Genomic DNA, 13,732 nt, shown 5'->3' on the forward strand with positions numbered 1-13,732 from the left:
CAGTATAAAGTGATGACCGGCATTCTGACTTTCTAAAATGTCAGAATGCTTTTATGTTACTTGGTGAATTTATTTTATTCTGAATCAAAAGTTTGATCTGTGTTGTATAATAACCATAGAATCATTGTTTTCCACTGTAGATCAGCTGATAATATAATTTACTAATCTAAGTTTTGCTTGATAAAGTTGATATGCTTTGACATATCCCAAGTCCATTTCTAGACTGAATTTCAGAATTTCGGTGTATATATGTATACACACACATCTGGTTTCATTTTATTTGATATACACTGCTTTTTGGTTTATTCAGTTTTCGTATATTCAGTAAGATTGTGCTTGTCTTTATAGTATACTAAAAATACAAATAATGGTTTAACATATAAAGATTTATTTGTTACAAAGGCTTCAAAAAGAGTGTGATATGCGACAGCAAAACTACTTTCATAAGGTGGCATATGCTACATATCACATTAGTTGTTTATTTACAACTCAAGTTTCATTCTGCACAGAACACTCACACACACTGTTAGAGTACAAGAACCAATGAACATTCTTAGATATTGATTACAACAAATTGTTATGTATGATATAATAACATCATCTGTGAAAGCTTGCATTGGTTGCATTTCTTCAGAATTTCATATTGGCATACTATTTGATGAAAAAATACATATAGTGGTCTTCTTCACCTGATTAAAACATTGTAGTGAAATCTGTTTGACTGTGATCTTTCAAGGTTTGTTTTTTTTCCAGTTCAAATGAATTGAATTTGATGTTTGTCACTGACATGTATATGGGACTTGGGAGTAGATCAAAGCTAACCTACAAGATGGTCACACCATGAAGTAAATGTTGAACAGAAATGTGTACTCGATGTAATTTTTTTCATGTCCACCAAATTTTATATACATATATGAAACATTTATTTTTATTTCTAACTGATCAGATTAGAAAAAACAGATTTTCAGTTTTTCTAGTCTCATGCAATATAACAAGTTACACCATGTAGGTAGCACATAAGTGAAAAAAGGTGCAATAAAATATTCTATGGTCATGTGTTATGCATGACATTCTCAGTCAAGAGGTTGTACTCATGGAGTACAAATAGATATATGTCACTGTTAGATATGAAATTCAATAATTATTATAGTAAGGAGTTGCCAAGCATGCAATGAAGCTTTATGAAAGTGATTAAGCTAACGGATGAAAGTTTGCTGTTGCTTGAAATGAAAAAAGATTCAGATGTGTTAGCAGAAATGACATGCAAGAAGGCATGAAGCATGTTTCTGATTCGAAAAAAAAATGTCCAAGTAGCACATTTGAATTTAAAGCAGGTTATGAGTAGTTAAGAATAAAATTTTGATCTAACCAACTGGGATGCATGAGGAGACAGCATCAGCAAATAAAACTGTAGCTAACTAATTTTGGGACAATTTTGTAGAACTTCAAGATTATTCATCTTCTCCAGTGTTCATCGTCTTTGACAAAACAGATCTCTTCTGGGGGAAAAAAATGCTCAAAAGACCATACATTATAATAGAGGATGTGCAGAAGCTGCTAGGACACACTGATCGAAAGATCACCTTATATTAATTTTGGGATTCAATTTCTCAGAAGACTTTAGAGTGAAGCCACTTGTCTATTGTTTTGAGAACAAGAGCATTAAAGAATGCAATTGTCTCAACTCCCAGTGATTTTTAATAGTTAAGAGCAGTAATTGAAAGGCATGGGCAACTAAAATTTTTCAAAGTTGACTTATGAATTATTTTCATGATATCTTCAGGAATGAAGAACTTCCAGAAAAACTGACTTTCTCTTATAGGGAACATTCCTCACCTGTATCACTGAAGGTGTGGCACTGTTCATTAAGTTAATGTACCATAATTCCATAGATGGGAGTGTTGTGTTTTGCTTCAAAATGGGTTACAAAGAAAACATTTTTTCAGGTAAATTTTTGGTATTTTTTTTTACTGAAATGCTGTGGATAGTTGTTATTACATTATAATGATATTTTGTTTTTTGCGCAGGCTTCCAAAAAAAAAAAAAAGTTTTGTTTAAATACTTTGTTAAATTTTTCATGTTTTTTAAAATCCAAGTGTAATTTACAATAATTGTGCTTATTTTAATATACATCGTTCCTTAAAAAAGGTAAATATCATGAAAGTATTTTTTTTTTAATAAAAATTCCTTAACACCGTTTTTGTGCTGTATTATTATGATAGCAACATAAAGCAATATTTAAACAACTGGATTAAAAAAAATGGCAAAATAATAGTTCCATTGCTCACTAGTCACAGTAATGGTGCATCCTCATTGTATTACAAAAAATGTTTCAATCCACAAAGCATCCATTATTGAACTGACTAGCCTTCAGAGATGTGTTGCTGTGTGTGCACTAAAAATATTATACGAGCTTATATTCACCTTTCAGCAGAGATTTGCTGTAATTGCAACTTTAAAATAATTACTTTAATGACATGGATATTAGTTCATAGTGTCTAGAGATATTAATCTCTGCAAAGTAATACCCTTGTCATGTCCAGACTGCATATACAAGCAGCACTTAAAACTGACAAACCCAAATTTACAATAAAATGAGCTATGTAATGCTTTGTGCATGTGTGGGTTTTTCCTCACAAAATATTCATGCCTTTCTTATTATGGTTGATTTATTAACTATTTTTTGTTAAAGATACCAAGCTATTTTAAATCTGGTTTTAATCCATTTTCCAAGTAAGCAAACAGACAATTAAGCCAAATTTGCACCTGCAAGTAGTGCAAGTCTGGGTGACCTGCAACTTTGGGTAGTGGCCCCTTGCCCTCAATGTATAGCATCTTACATCTCCTCAAGGAGATGTGTTTTGCATTAAGGGTAAATATTAAGTATAGTGATCAGAGCTTATTCCACCTTTACCACGAGTTGCCTAGACTTGCACTACTTGCAGGTGCAAATTTGATAATTGTCTGTTTGCTTACTTGGGAAATGGATTAAAACCAGGTTTAAAATAGCTTGGTATCTTTAACATATATTATACCCAAGGTAAAAAACTTTCTTTATTAACTATTGTTAACTTTTAAGGTCATTATTAGTGGTCCTCTGCAGTGTCGACTAGGTGTTCTCTTACTTACTGCTGATAAAATTAAAATTCTTGGAGGAGAAGTAGAAACTTTGGTAGAAAAAAATAGCCAGCTACATATCTTGGCAAAAGTGCTGTAAGTATATTCAGTATATAAGGTATAAATTACCATGTTTCAGTACCTAAAAGATGAGTAATTAATGACTGAATGCTTTACATACATTTGATATTCATGTTATGGAAATATAAAAATTCTGAATTAACTACTACATGTATATAATATTTCAACACTAAATATATCTCTTTAATGCATATAAAAATTAATCAATCCTCTAATAAGAGGATTGATTAATCATTGGATTGGTGAATTTATTTGGACTGTGGTAATATGAAGTTTTTAGTAACGTATATATTTGTGAACAGAATGCATAGATAGATAGTTGATAAGTAGATATCTAGATAAGTACTATCAGACATTGATATTAATTTTCTTCCTTTAGTGCTAACGCTACATTATCCACCTTACTTTACATTATTCCTTTAGTGCTGTCATCTGTTGTTTCCTTTTCACCCATGATAATATAAGTGTACATATAGAAATATGACTAACAGACACAAAACCTAATTCATCATCTTTTATTTACCTTAAGTTTTACATAAAGCAAACAGAGAGACAAGGGAGTCAATGAGTAAAATTTACAAGTGATGTGATTATTTCTCGTCATAGAGTCCTATTTTGTGCAAGTATGTAGATGTTTGACAGTTAGTGGGTTGTTGGGAGATATGATGTGACTAATATATTGATAGAACTGTTGTCTAGGTCTTCCCCTCCCTCTTTTGTCTATGGGAGGATCATAAAGGAGGAGCACTTCATGATAAGGAGCAATTGGGTGGCTCAGCTAATTTCCAATCCAGTCCAATTGAGACTGTTGTGTGATCAATAGTAGAGGAATTGGATTGGTTTCCAAGAGAACTCTATCATTGGAAATTCTATCTCTCCATATATATATCCAAGAATTTTTCTAAGACATATGGTTCCAAATCTGTTAATGAGATTTTGGCTATTTGCTGTGGAGATGGTCCAAGTTTGGGATGCATATAGAAAAATAGCACATGCTGTGGCCTTAAAAAGTCTAATTTTGGTTTCCAAGCAAACAAGAGAGGATTTCTATATGGGAGTCATAGTACCAAAGACTTGCTAATGCCTTTTGTTTTCAGACTCTTATATCATATTCAGTGTCCATAATATAAGAGCCAAGATATTTGAAAGTGTGTATATTTTCGATTTTGTAGTTAAGGTGATATAAGGAACCATCAGCCAAAATGGAAAGAACTTTAGTTATGGAAAAATTAATTTTTAATCCTGCCATGTTGGTGAGAATAATAAGTTCGTCTAGATGCTGTTGCGCTGTGTTGTAATTTGGATCAAGTAATACGACATCATCTGCGTGGGTGAGTTTTTTGCAACTTGACACACTTTCTTGTTTGAAGTGTAATTCAATGCCAAAATGCGAGTTAATTTGTTGAAAGATGTAATCCAAGGCTATAATAAAGAGAAAGGGGCGAGAACATCCCCTTGCAAGACTCTTGTAGAGATAGGGAATGGGTCAGTTAACATTCCATCGACTAGGACTTGTGCTTGAAACTATAGAGAGCCTGTATTGCCTTAATGATTTTGTCTGGAATGCCATAATAGGACTGAATTTCAAAGAGTCTGGATCTGTTAATACTGTCAAAAGCTTTGGTAAAGTTGATAAAGGTAAGAACGACAGGTAGCTGTTTGTTCCTGGAGCCTTCTATCAGCCTTCTAATACAATGGATTTGTTCTATAGTACTTCTTCCCCTGAGGAATCCCGCTTGACTTTTTTTGAGGAGGGGAGTGATGGATGGTTGAATCCTGTTTAATAACATTCTATTGTAAACTTTTAAAGTGGTGGAGATAAGGCTAATTCCTCTGTAGTTTGTCATTTTGGTCTGGAAAGGATGTATCCTCTGGTGCAATCTGCTGGAGCAATTCCAGTGTTTAGTACAATGTTACAGATGTTCAAAATCAATGTGTTTAGTCTATTGCCTCCATAGATGATGGCTTCAGGAGCAACATTGTTGGGTCCTGGAACAAATGTTGGTTTTAGTTGTCCTATAGCACTTTTTAGTTCACCTAGAGTGAAGTTAGTTGTGTGTATCCCTAATAAAGATTGGTTTATATGTGAAGCGGTATAGATGGGAGAGGTATGAACCATGTGGTCAGCATTTAGTAGTCCATGAAAATATGCTCTCCATTCCGTGAGAAGTTCTGCTGTAGTTTGGAAGGCTTCTCCGTTTTCCCTGACTACTCTACTAATGTTTTTGGTTTTTTACACAGTTGGTTGACTTTTTGAAACAACATTTTTTTGCTTTCCTGCATGGTTGGCTCTTAAATCTAGACATATTGCGTTTACAAATTGTTCACAGTCAACTTTAAAGTGATTGGTGATAGCAAGGTTTAATTAGTGTGTGTTAGGTTTAGACTTGACAGATATGTTGTTTGACAATCTGATTTCTCGTGTGTCAGAGTTCTAGTGTCGAGGGGCTGACCCAGTCAATTTTCTGCAGTTTTGGTCTATTGCCCAGCACTTTCTGGGCAGAGTATTGAATAGTTTCATAAAGTATGTTGTAGAGGGAATCGATCTGAGTACATTCCAAATTTCGTTGTTCTATTTCCTTTGCTATATACAGGCTATTGATGGATCGGTAAAGTGCTGTCAATTGTAGGAATGTTTTCTTAATTTGCTCGAGAGTATATGGACTGAAGAGTTAGTTTTATGTGAGCACTAAGGATTCTGTGATTGGATCCCAGTTCTACTGTACTATATGCTTGACAGTGTTTGATGGAACGGATCCACTTTCCTCTTACTAATATGTGATCTATCTGTGCTTTGGTTCCTGCTGGGTGTTGCCAGGTCCAGACTCTTCTTTCCCTATGAGGAAATCTTGATTGAATAGTGATGAGGTCGTGAGCATTGCAAAATTCCAGTAAACGTTGTCCATTACTATTGGTTGTGTCGTGTAAAAGATGTTTACCACAGGCTCTAGATGATGTACTCAAGTCCCTTCCCACCCTCGTATTGAAATCGCCACCCACAAACACAGTCGTGTAGCGAAACTGCACGTATAGCATGTTCTAAACTGGTATAGTGGTCAGTCTTTTGATCTAATAGAGCATCCTCAGTAGGGACATAAGTAGCAAATATGGTGGCTCTTGGGTTTGTTTGTAAAATGAGTTTTATTATTCAGCTGCTTGATTTGGTGATTGAAGCTATGTTTTGGATCAATTAGTATAAAGTTTATTAGTGATGAGGAAGCTTACGCCTCCTGTTCCATATGGCTCTGCCGAGCTGTAAATGAATTACCTATTATGATGGGTTGCTATTACATTCCAATCTTCTTCTGTCTGCCATTGATATTCTTGAATGCATATGAAAACCTAATTATTTAAAACAAATATATATATAAAATCAGGACTCGACAAATATGCTCACCCACTCATCTGTGGTGAGTAGATTTTGCTAGCTGGCAAGTAGCTGCAAACATCATCATCGAATTCCTGACATGTATCCTCAAGGGGTCTACAGGATATAACAGTAATGATGAAAAGCTTGCATCATTACTAACTTCCTATCTACAATTTTCCTCCTGCAAACAGACTGGACAAAATAGAATGTTTTTATTTAATAAAAAAAAAATAACTTTCTAAACAAAATCTTAAGAAAAAACAGATGTGGAACATCAGTAATTATTTTATGAAAATTCCTGTTGACTTTTTTGGGACATTTTAAAAATGGAAAGTGTGGAGGGGAGTCTTGGGTGAGTAGTTTTTACATGGTAGGTAGGTTTTTGCATAATTTGTCAAGCCCTGTAAATACATAAAATGCAGTCAACTTTCCTGTAATGAATACCATTATATGAAACACATTCATCATAAGAAGTTACCAAAAAGAACAAAGCCCTAATAAAAACTCATTATTTCATGAGTACTGTTTTAAAGGAAATTTTCTACAACAAACATTCTGCTATAGTAAATTATTCTTTTGGTCTTTACAGGCTAGTGTGAGTTTGTTGTAAATCATAGAAATGTGTAGCTGCATGTTGTAAGTTTACAGTTCTGATGTAAATGGTGTATGAATGGTGACTTTAATGGGCATAAATAGCTTATTTTATCCTCTTTGAGAGGCTGTATGTAGGTATTACTTAATTAAAAAGAGAGAAATGCTCCTCCTATACAGCATTGGATAGATTTGTAAGAGTTAAATATTGCCTACCAAATATAATTGAAGAAATTCAAAATATTAAAAAGGAATATGAAAAAAAAAATTTTTTTCTTAGCAACTACTTTCCAGCCTGGTTGGCTGAGTGGTTAGTGTATCTGCTCTCCAACCAACAGGCTACAGGTTCAAATCCCACATGGATGTTTGTGATTGTCTCTGGGTGGGAGATAAATTTCACTGCCCAGTGTGAGACCACCTCCCTGCTTTTATTAGATGCCTAACATCGCTAAAGTTCAGTGAAAGTTTATGATAACTCTAGGAATGATGGAACTAATTTTGTCGAGAAAGACAAAAGTGAATTTGGTGGATTGAGTGGTGGAGACAGAGAGATATAGAATAGGCGTCCTCCCTCGATGAGTCTTTGGACTCCTTGAAGGTGTCACGTAGTAGTAATAATAATAAATCAAATATTATTACCTTCTTTTTTTTTTTTAGCATTTTCAAACATTTAATATACATGAAAATTTCATTACAACATCAAAAGAAAAACCAAAATATAATTAAACACAACATTTTGGGTAATTATAGTACATTTATTACCTGCATTACTTTCAACTTTATTAATAATAATAATATTTTAGTCTTTTAAAACATTTCTAACTGCATTAGTCCACATAGCTCTTGGTCTTTCTTTGAATATTTTTCCTGTCACCCTGCCATGAAACATCCGTATTGCTGATATTTCCTTTCCCATTCAATTAGGTAACCATATCGCCTTAAATTAGCTCTGCTCACATGTCCTTGGATACCAACAATGTCAGATTCCTTCCTGACATTTGCATTTTTAATATGATGCTGCTTTTGGTACCATCTGTTCAATCCTTTAATTTTCCTCGAGACTCATATCTGTGGTCTCTAGTCTTTGATCAACTGTTTTATTTCTAACCCTATCATCGGATCCATATTTAAAATGGTTTGATTATAGCTAATTAATGTTTTGGCTAATTTCTCTTTCATTCCATATAAATTTATTCAGCTGGTTCCCTCACCATATTGCAAATTCTGTTTTTTATTTGACATCTTTACTAAAAAAATCGTGCCTAAATAGCTGAAATGTTTACTTGATGCATATGTACCCTGTTGAGAATGAAGATAATGATAATGTATAATACTATTTTCCTGCCTATTTTCATAGTTTGTCTTTTTTTTTTTTTTTTTTTTTTTTTTTTTTTTTTTTTTTTTTTTTGTGCTAGATTTGTTATACTAGTTATTCAATATAGTTACTGAATTCCAAAGACTTTCTTGAATTTATTTAGGACTATAACATCATCTGCACAAAGTAAAGAGCTCAGTTGAATATTATCAATTTTGATATCAGGATTGATGTCATTTTCCTTCATGATGTGACCCATATAGATGATAAGAGTGCAAATATTGTTCGCTCTTGTCACCACTTAGTTTTTCGTTACACCATTGTTCTGTACTTTCAGGTTGAACTGCTGACTTACAGCTTAAATAGACTAGGTTGCTTGTATAATGTCCCATTTACCATATAACTGCAGTGGTTTGAAAAGCGTTTCTCTTAACAGTATCATATATCTTTTTCAGACTACAAACATAAATTTAGATCCTTGTTATATTATGATTGCTTTACTGTTTGCCTTTCTGATTGCATTTTCTTCAAATATTGATATATACTCCTGATTGTATTCCTCTTCAATTTTTTTCTACTATTGTTCTGTTATTGTCATTTAACATACTTTCAAATTACTCCAGACATTAGGATATCTTTATTTTCAGTTTTTATGGCAGAGATTCCTTTTGCAGTATTCTTTCTTCCATTTGTAACTTTTTTTTCCAATAGATACTAGAACATTTTGCCCCCTTTGTAGTATTTATTTTTTATATTCTTGCCAGAGTCTTCCCGTGACTTCTGTTTATCTATTGTACACAGCTTAGCTTGCATTTTTTTCTGTATTTCTGTCTCTCTCTTTTGAGACATCTGCTGACTTACTTCTAGATATTTTCCATATGCTTTCTCTTTTCTTGGACTGCCTTTTTAACCTCTTGACTGCACCATGAGTTTTGTAGTGGACTCAGATAACTTCATTACCCACCACCCTCACTGAATCATTCAATGCTTTCTTCTGAGTTTTCACTGAGTTTCTAAGGTTGGGTTCTTGCTTTCATTCGCTTACATTTTTTCTTGAATAATATTTCTATATTCAAGTCTACTGCTCATAACTTCTTTGATGTGGCTTTTATTGTTACAAAACGAAATTGTGATAGCTGTTTCAAATCCTCTATATATTCTTCATAATATACTCTGTAATCAGTGGCAGACTGGTCAGGGTGTTAGCTAGCCCAATGGCAAGTGGGCCCCTTTAAACATTAGACAATATGTTAAAAATGTTAATGACCTTTTAGTAGCTTGAAAATATAATAGAAGTTCCAATATTATTACTGTATGCAACTAAAATTTATGTTGTATTACTATTTTAATAAAATCATTTTTCGAGGATACTTTATATTTAAGAATATAATAAATAACTCTGAAAAAAAATTCTGATTCGGGTTATGTGAGACCGACGCATACATTATATAGACTCAGATCTTTAATATTACGACTGTGCAATGAAGCTTAGCTAGGAATCCCAGCCTGGGATCGTGATGTGCAGCTAGAGTCAACTTTGTATCGAGCTATTGCATACATTGCAAAGACAGCAAATTTTTTCATTGTGTCGGCCTCGGTTTGAGTGTACTTCGTCAGCCTTCACCTCGTGTTTTATGTGTTTTATAAAAGGTATGTATTTAATTAATATTTTTTATATACTGTGGCCCTATGCCCTTTAATTTAAATATAATGTATTTTCTTTCATTGTATAAAATTAGTATAAAAATACTAGAGAGTAAATATATTTAAGCTTGCAGTCTCAAATAATAATATATATGCATAATGGAAGTTCAATAAATAATGATACCTTTTATTTACTCTACAATTAAAATTACTGTGATTGTTAATAATAGATGCATCTATAAAGCATAAAAAAGTAATTTATTCCTTTTCTGTTGAAACCAGACTTCAGGATGTCATTAGTTAAATTTTTACATAATAAAACTTCATTGTACAGTATATTTTTTAAAAATCAAATTATTTAAAATAATGTATTATGTTGCGTTTAATATCGCATTGTTAGTGTTAATATCAGACGACGTGACAATAGCAGAACACCTTCTATCTTGCATTTATTTCCGATTCTGCTGTTGGGGCCCATGAGTTGACTTTGACTTGAGGTTAAAATGCATGCATATTTATCAAAATTGCTTAATGAAAGTACAGTAACATATTCTTAATGAATATAAAATTACAAGATTAGATTATATATAAAATTTCAGAATGATTGAATTAATTTGAAATTTTGTACAACGTGACAATGGTCGTTATTCTGTCTCTTATGTGCAATTTCCATTGTTTCTTATTTGCAAGTGAGAATCCAACCAGTCTGCAGTGCAGTGTCAACATTGATGTAATAACTGTCTTTTCGTGTTTTACATTGGGGTGAGCTCAGAGAATGCAGCCGGTTCTGAAGTAATTTTAAACCATACTTTTAATGTGGACGCTGTCTTTTCCCAAGTGCCGAGCGTAGTCTTTCAAAACCAAAGCTTATTAAAACTTATTTATGGTCTACAATGGCCAAAACTCGATTGGAAGGTCTTGCCATAATTTCAATTAAACATGAAATCGGTCAGAAATTAGACTTCACTGGTGTTATTTGTGATTTTGCGAATATGAAAGCAAGAAAAGTTTCGTTTTAAACAGTAAGTTTACATTTTAACACTGAAAATGTAAATTAACTTATGTTAAAACATGACATGTGTTCTAAAATCTAAAAAAATTCTATTTACCATAGTTACGTGTTTATGATTTAGCAGTTCTTTATTCTACATGACATGATGAACGTTACTTACATGTAAGTTAATAGTAATACATTATTTTCTTTCTTTCTTTTAACCCTTTAACAGTTTTCGAGTATACTCGTCATGTGAAACAATAAATTACCCTTTGTGACAAAGATTAAAATTTTAGTAAAATGAAAAAATATATTTCTTATTGTTGTTTTAAGGATACGATGGTCTGCTATTTCCAGACCGAAATATTTGGTTAAATAAATATCTTTCTTGTGATTACGTGATTATATCATTCAATATTTCTTATTATTATAAAGGAATCTAATGATCAATGATTTTTTTTGCATTTTTTATGAAAATAATGTTGTATACAAAGCAAATAAAATACCATTACATACAATTCAAATAATTTCTTGTGAGAACTGTGCAAATGGCACCTAATTTTCCCCAGAAAATAATGAAAACTCTACAAAAAACTTTTAAAAAAGATCGCTCAATGCACTTTTAATTTGTAGTGTTTTTTAGCAATTCGAACCCGATTTTTTATAAACTCTAATAGTACCACAAATTGCTGTACTTTTTTCTATGTTTGCAGATTTTTCATGGTTTTTAAAAAAAATATTTTTTAGGTTGTGTTGAATGTATTTGTGATATTAATGAATTTTGAAGCAATAAAATTATTGATTTTTCAAATAAGCTAAATTTTAATAATTATCACTTTGTTATAATTTAATTTAAATTTACAAAAAGTGCATTTACTCTGCTTTTGACGTATATCCATCTTCGCTTGATTTTAATTACCCATGCAAATGCACATTTTCAGAACAAAATTCCACTGCTAAAGGATTGTCTCTCTTTTTCTGTTTAAAAATATAGTTTATGATAATTTTTCATTAGCTAATGTTACTATTTAGAATTTATTATTATTAAGAGAGACCTCCAGGAAGTCGGAGACTCATCAAGGGAGGCCACATACTACACACACACACCAGATATCATACTTATTCTTGAATTCATTTACACTGCTTGCACTCATGACATCCAATGGCAATCCATTCCAATCACGTACCACCCTCTGAGAGAAAAATCTAGCTTTCACACTCTTCTTCTTGGCAGCCTTCATTCTCAGCTTCCAAGGATACCCTCTCATCATTTCCCCACCCTCCATAAATTGAAAAATTCCATCAATTGAAATCTTGTGTGACCCTTTCAGAAGTTTGTAAGTCTCGGTCAAATCAGCCCTCTTTCTCCTGTTTGCTAGTGTCTGCAGTCTACAAATTCTCAATCTGTCTTCATAATCAGTATTCCACAATCCTGATATCATTTTTAACACTCTCCTTTGTACTTCTCCAATATATCAAAATCACCATGAGACCAGACCTACGCACAATAGTCCAAGTCGAGGCCTTGTAAAAAGGCAAAATAACATCCTTATCTTTGCATGTGAATGTTCATTTCAGCAATGCAATTATCTTTTGAGTTGTATTTGCAATCTTTCCCACATGGGCCCCTGACTTCAACTTCCTATCTGCTAACACTCCTAGATCCCTAGCCTCATCAGTTTCTTCTAGGCTAATCCCACCAATATAATATGACATTGGATATCTAATCATGCCGAATTGAATGACTTTGCATTTACCGACATTGAACTGACACCAGTTTTCCCATGCCCACAATTCCAGCTTATTCAAATCATTTTGCAGACTGCACATCAGCAATATTCCTGATTACCTTATATATCTTTGCATCATAAGCAAATAGCTGTATATCGCTTGTCAAATCCTTCCCAATATCATTAATGTAGATTGAATAACAGTGGACCAAGCACTGATCCTTGTGGTACACCACTTGTTATTTTTTTATTTATTTTTATTAATCTTTGTGCTGGTTATGGGTAGTACTACCCTTACATTGTGTCCAGACTTGATATATAGGCTTAAGCCTTTACAAGTGTTTTACCCTATGCCTGTTCTAGTTATTATTGTAGTCATTTGCTGGTGGCAACGCCATGCCACCAGTGTGCCCTGTAGGGCTCAAAGAAAGAACTTTTATATCCTTCTGCGTAAGCCCAAGCTGTTTTAAGTCCATATAAAACTGTCTGTACTCCATATGCCATGTAAAGAGATGGTGGCGCTGGTAAACCTCAAGGTTGCCCCATATTCCTTCCGTATCTTACTAACTGGATCTTGTTATTTTTATAATAATTTACTTTATTATTATGGCTATAGGCTAGCGGGCACCCTGTTCCCACCATCTGGGCATCAACAACCCAAACATCGTCATCTCTTTTAATCACTAAGTCTGGCTTATGCAAACCTGCAGAGGTCCTATAATGTGGTTCCACTGTGGTCACCCAACCTTTGTTTTCTTAAAGCGGTGTTCAGAATGGAGACCACGCCGTCATGTCTTTGCACGTGGACCCCATGAGTGTGAAGCAACACTGGGCTATATGAGACAATGTCTCATTGTAGTGGCAGCCAGCCCTACAGTTTGAGTCATCAC

At 33.3% G+C, this 13,732-nt stretch overlaps 1 protein-coding gene across 1 annotated transcript in view; it reads left to right on the forward strand.

The window, feature by feature from the left end:
* The window catches only part of LOC150096245 (recQ-mediated genome instability protein 1-like), a 115,965-nt gene that overhangs the window by 38,441 nt on the left and 63,792 nt on the right, over positions 1 to 13,732 (forward strand). The window contains exon 5 of the mRNA XM_090409398.1: positions 3,080 to 3,213. Coding sequence (XP_090265524.1) covers positions 3,080 to 3,213 — 134 coding nt within the window. The remainder of the gene's footprint in view (positions 1 to 3,079; positions 3,214 to 13,732) is intronic.

Source organism: Typopeltis vanoorti, chromosome 19, assembly GCF_054136105.1.
Source record: "Typopeltis vanoorti isolate ZY-2024b chromosome 19, IOZ_Tvanoo_1.0, whole genome shotgun sequence".
Classification (NCBI taxonomy): Eukaryota; Metazoa; Arthropoda; class Arachnida; order Uropygi; family Thelyphonidae; genus Typopeltis; species Typopeltis vanoorti.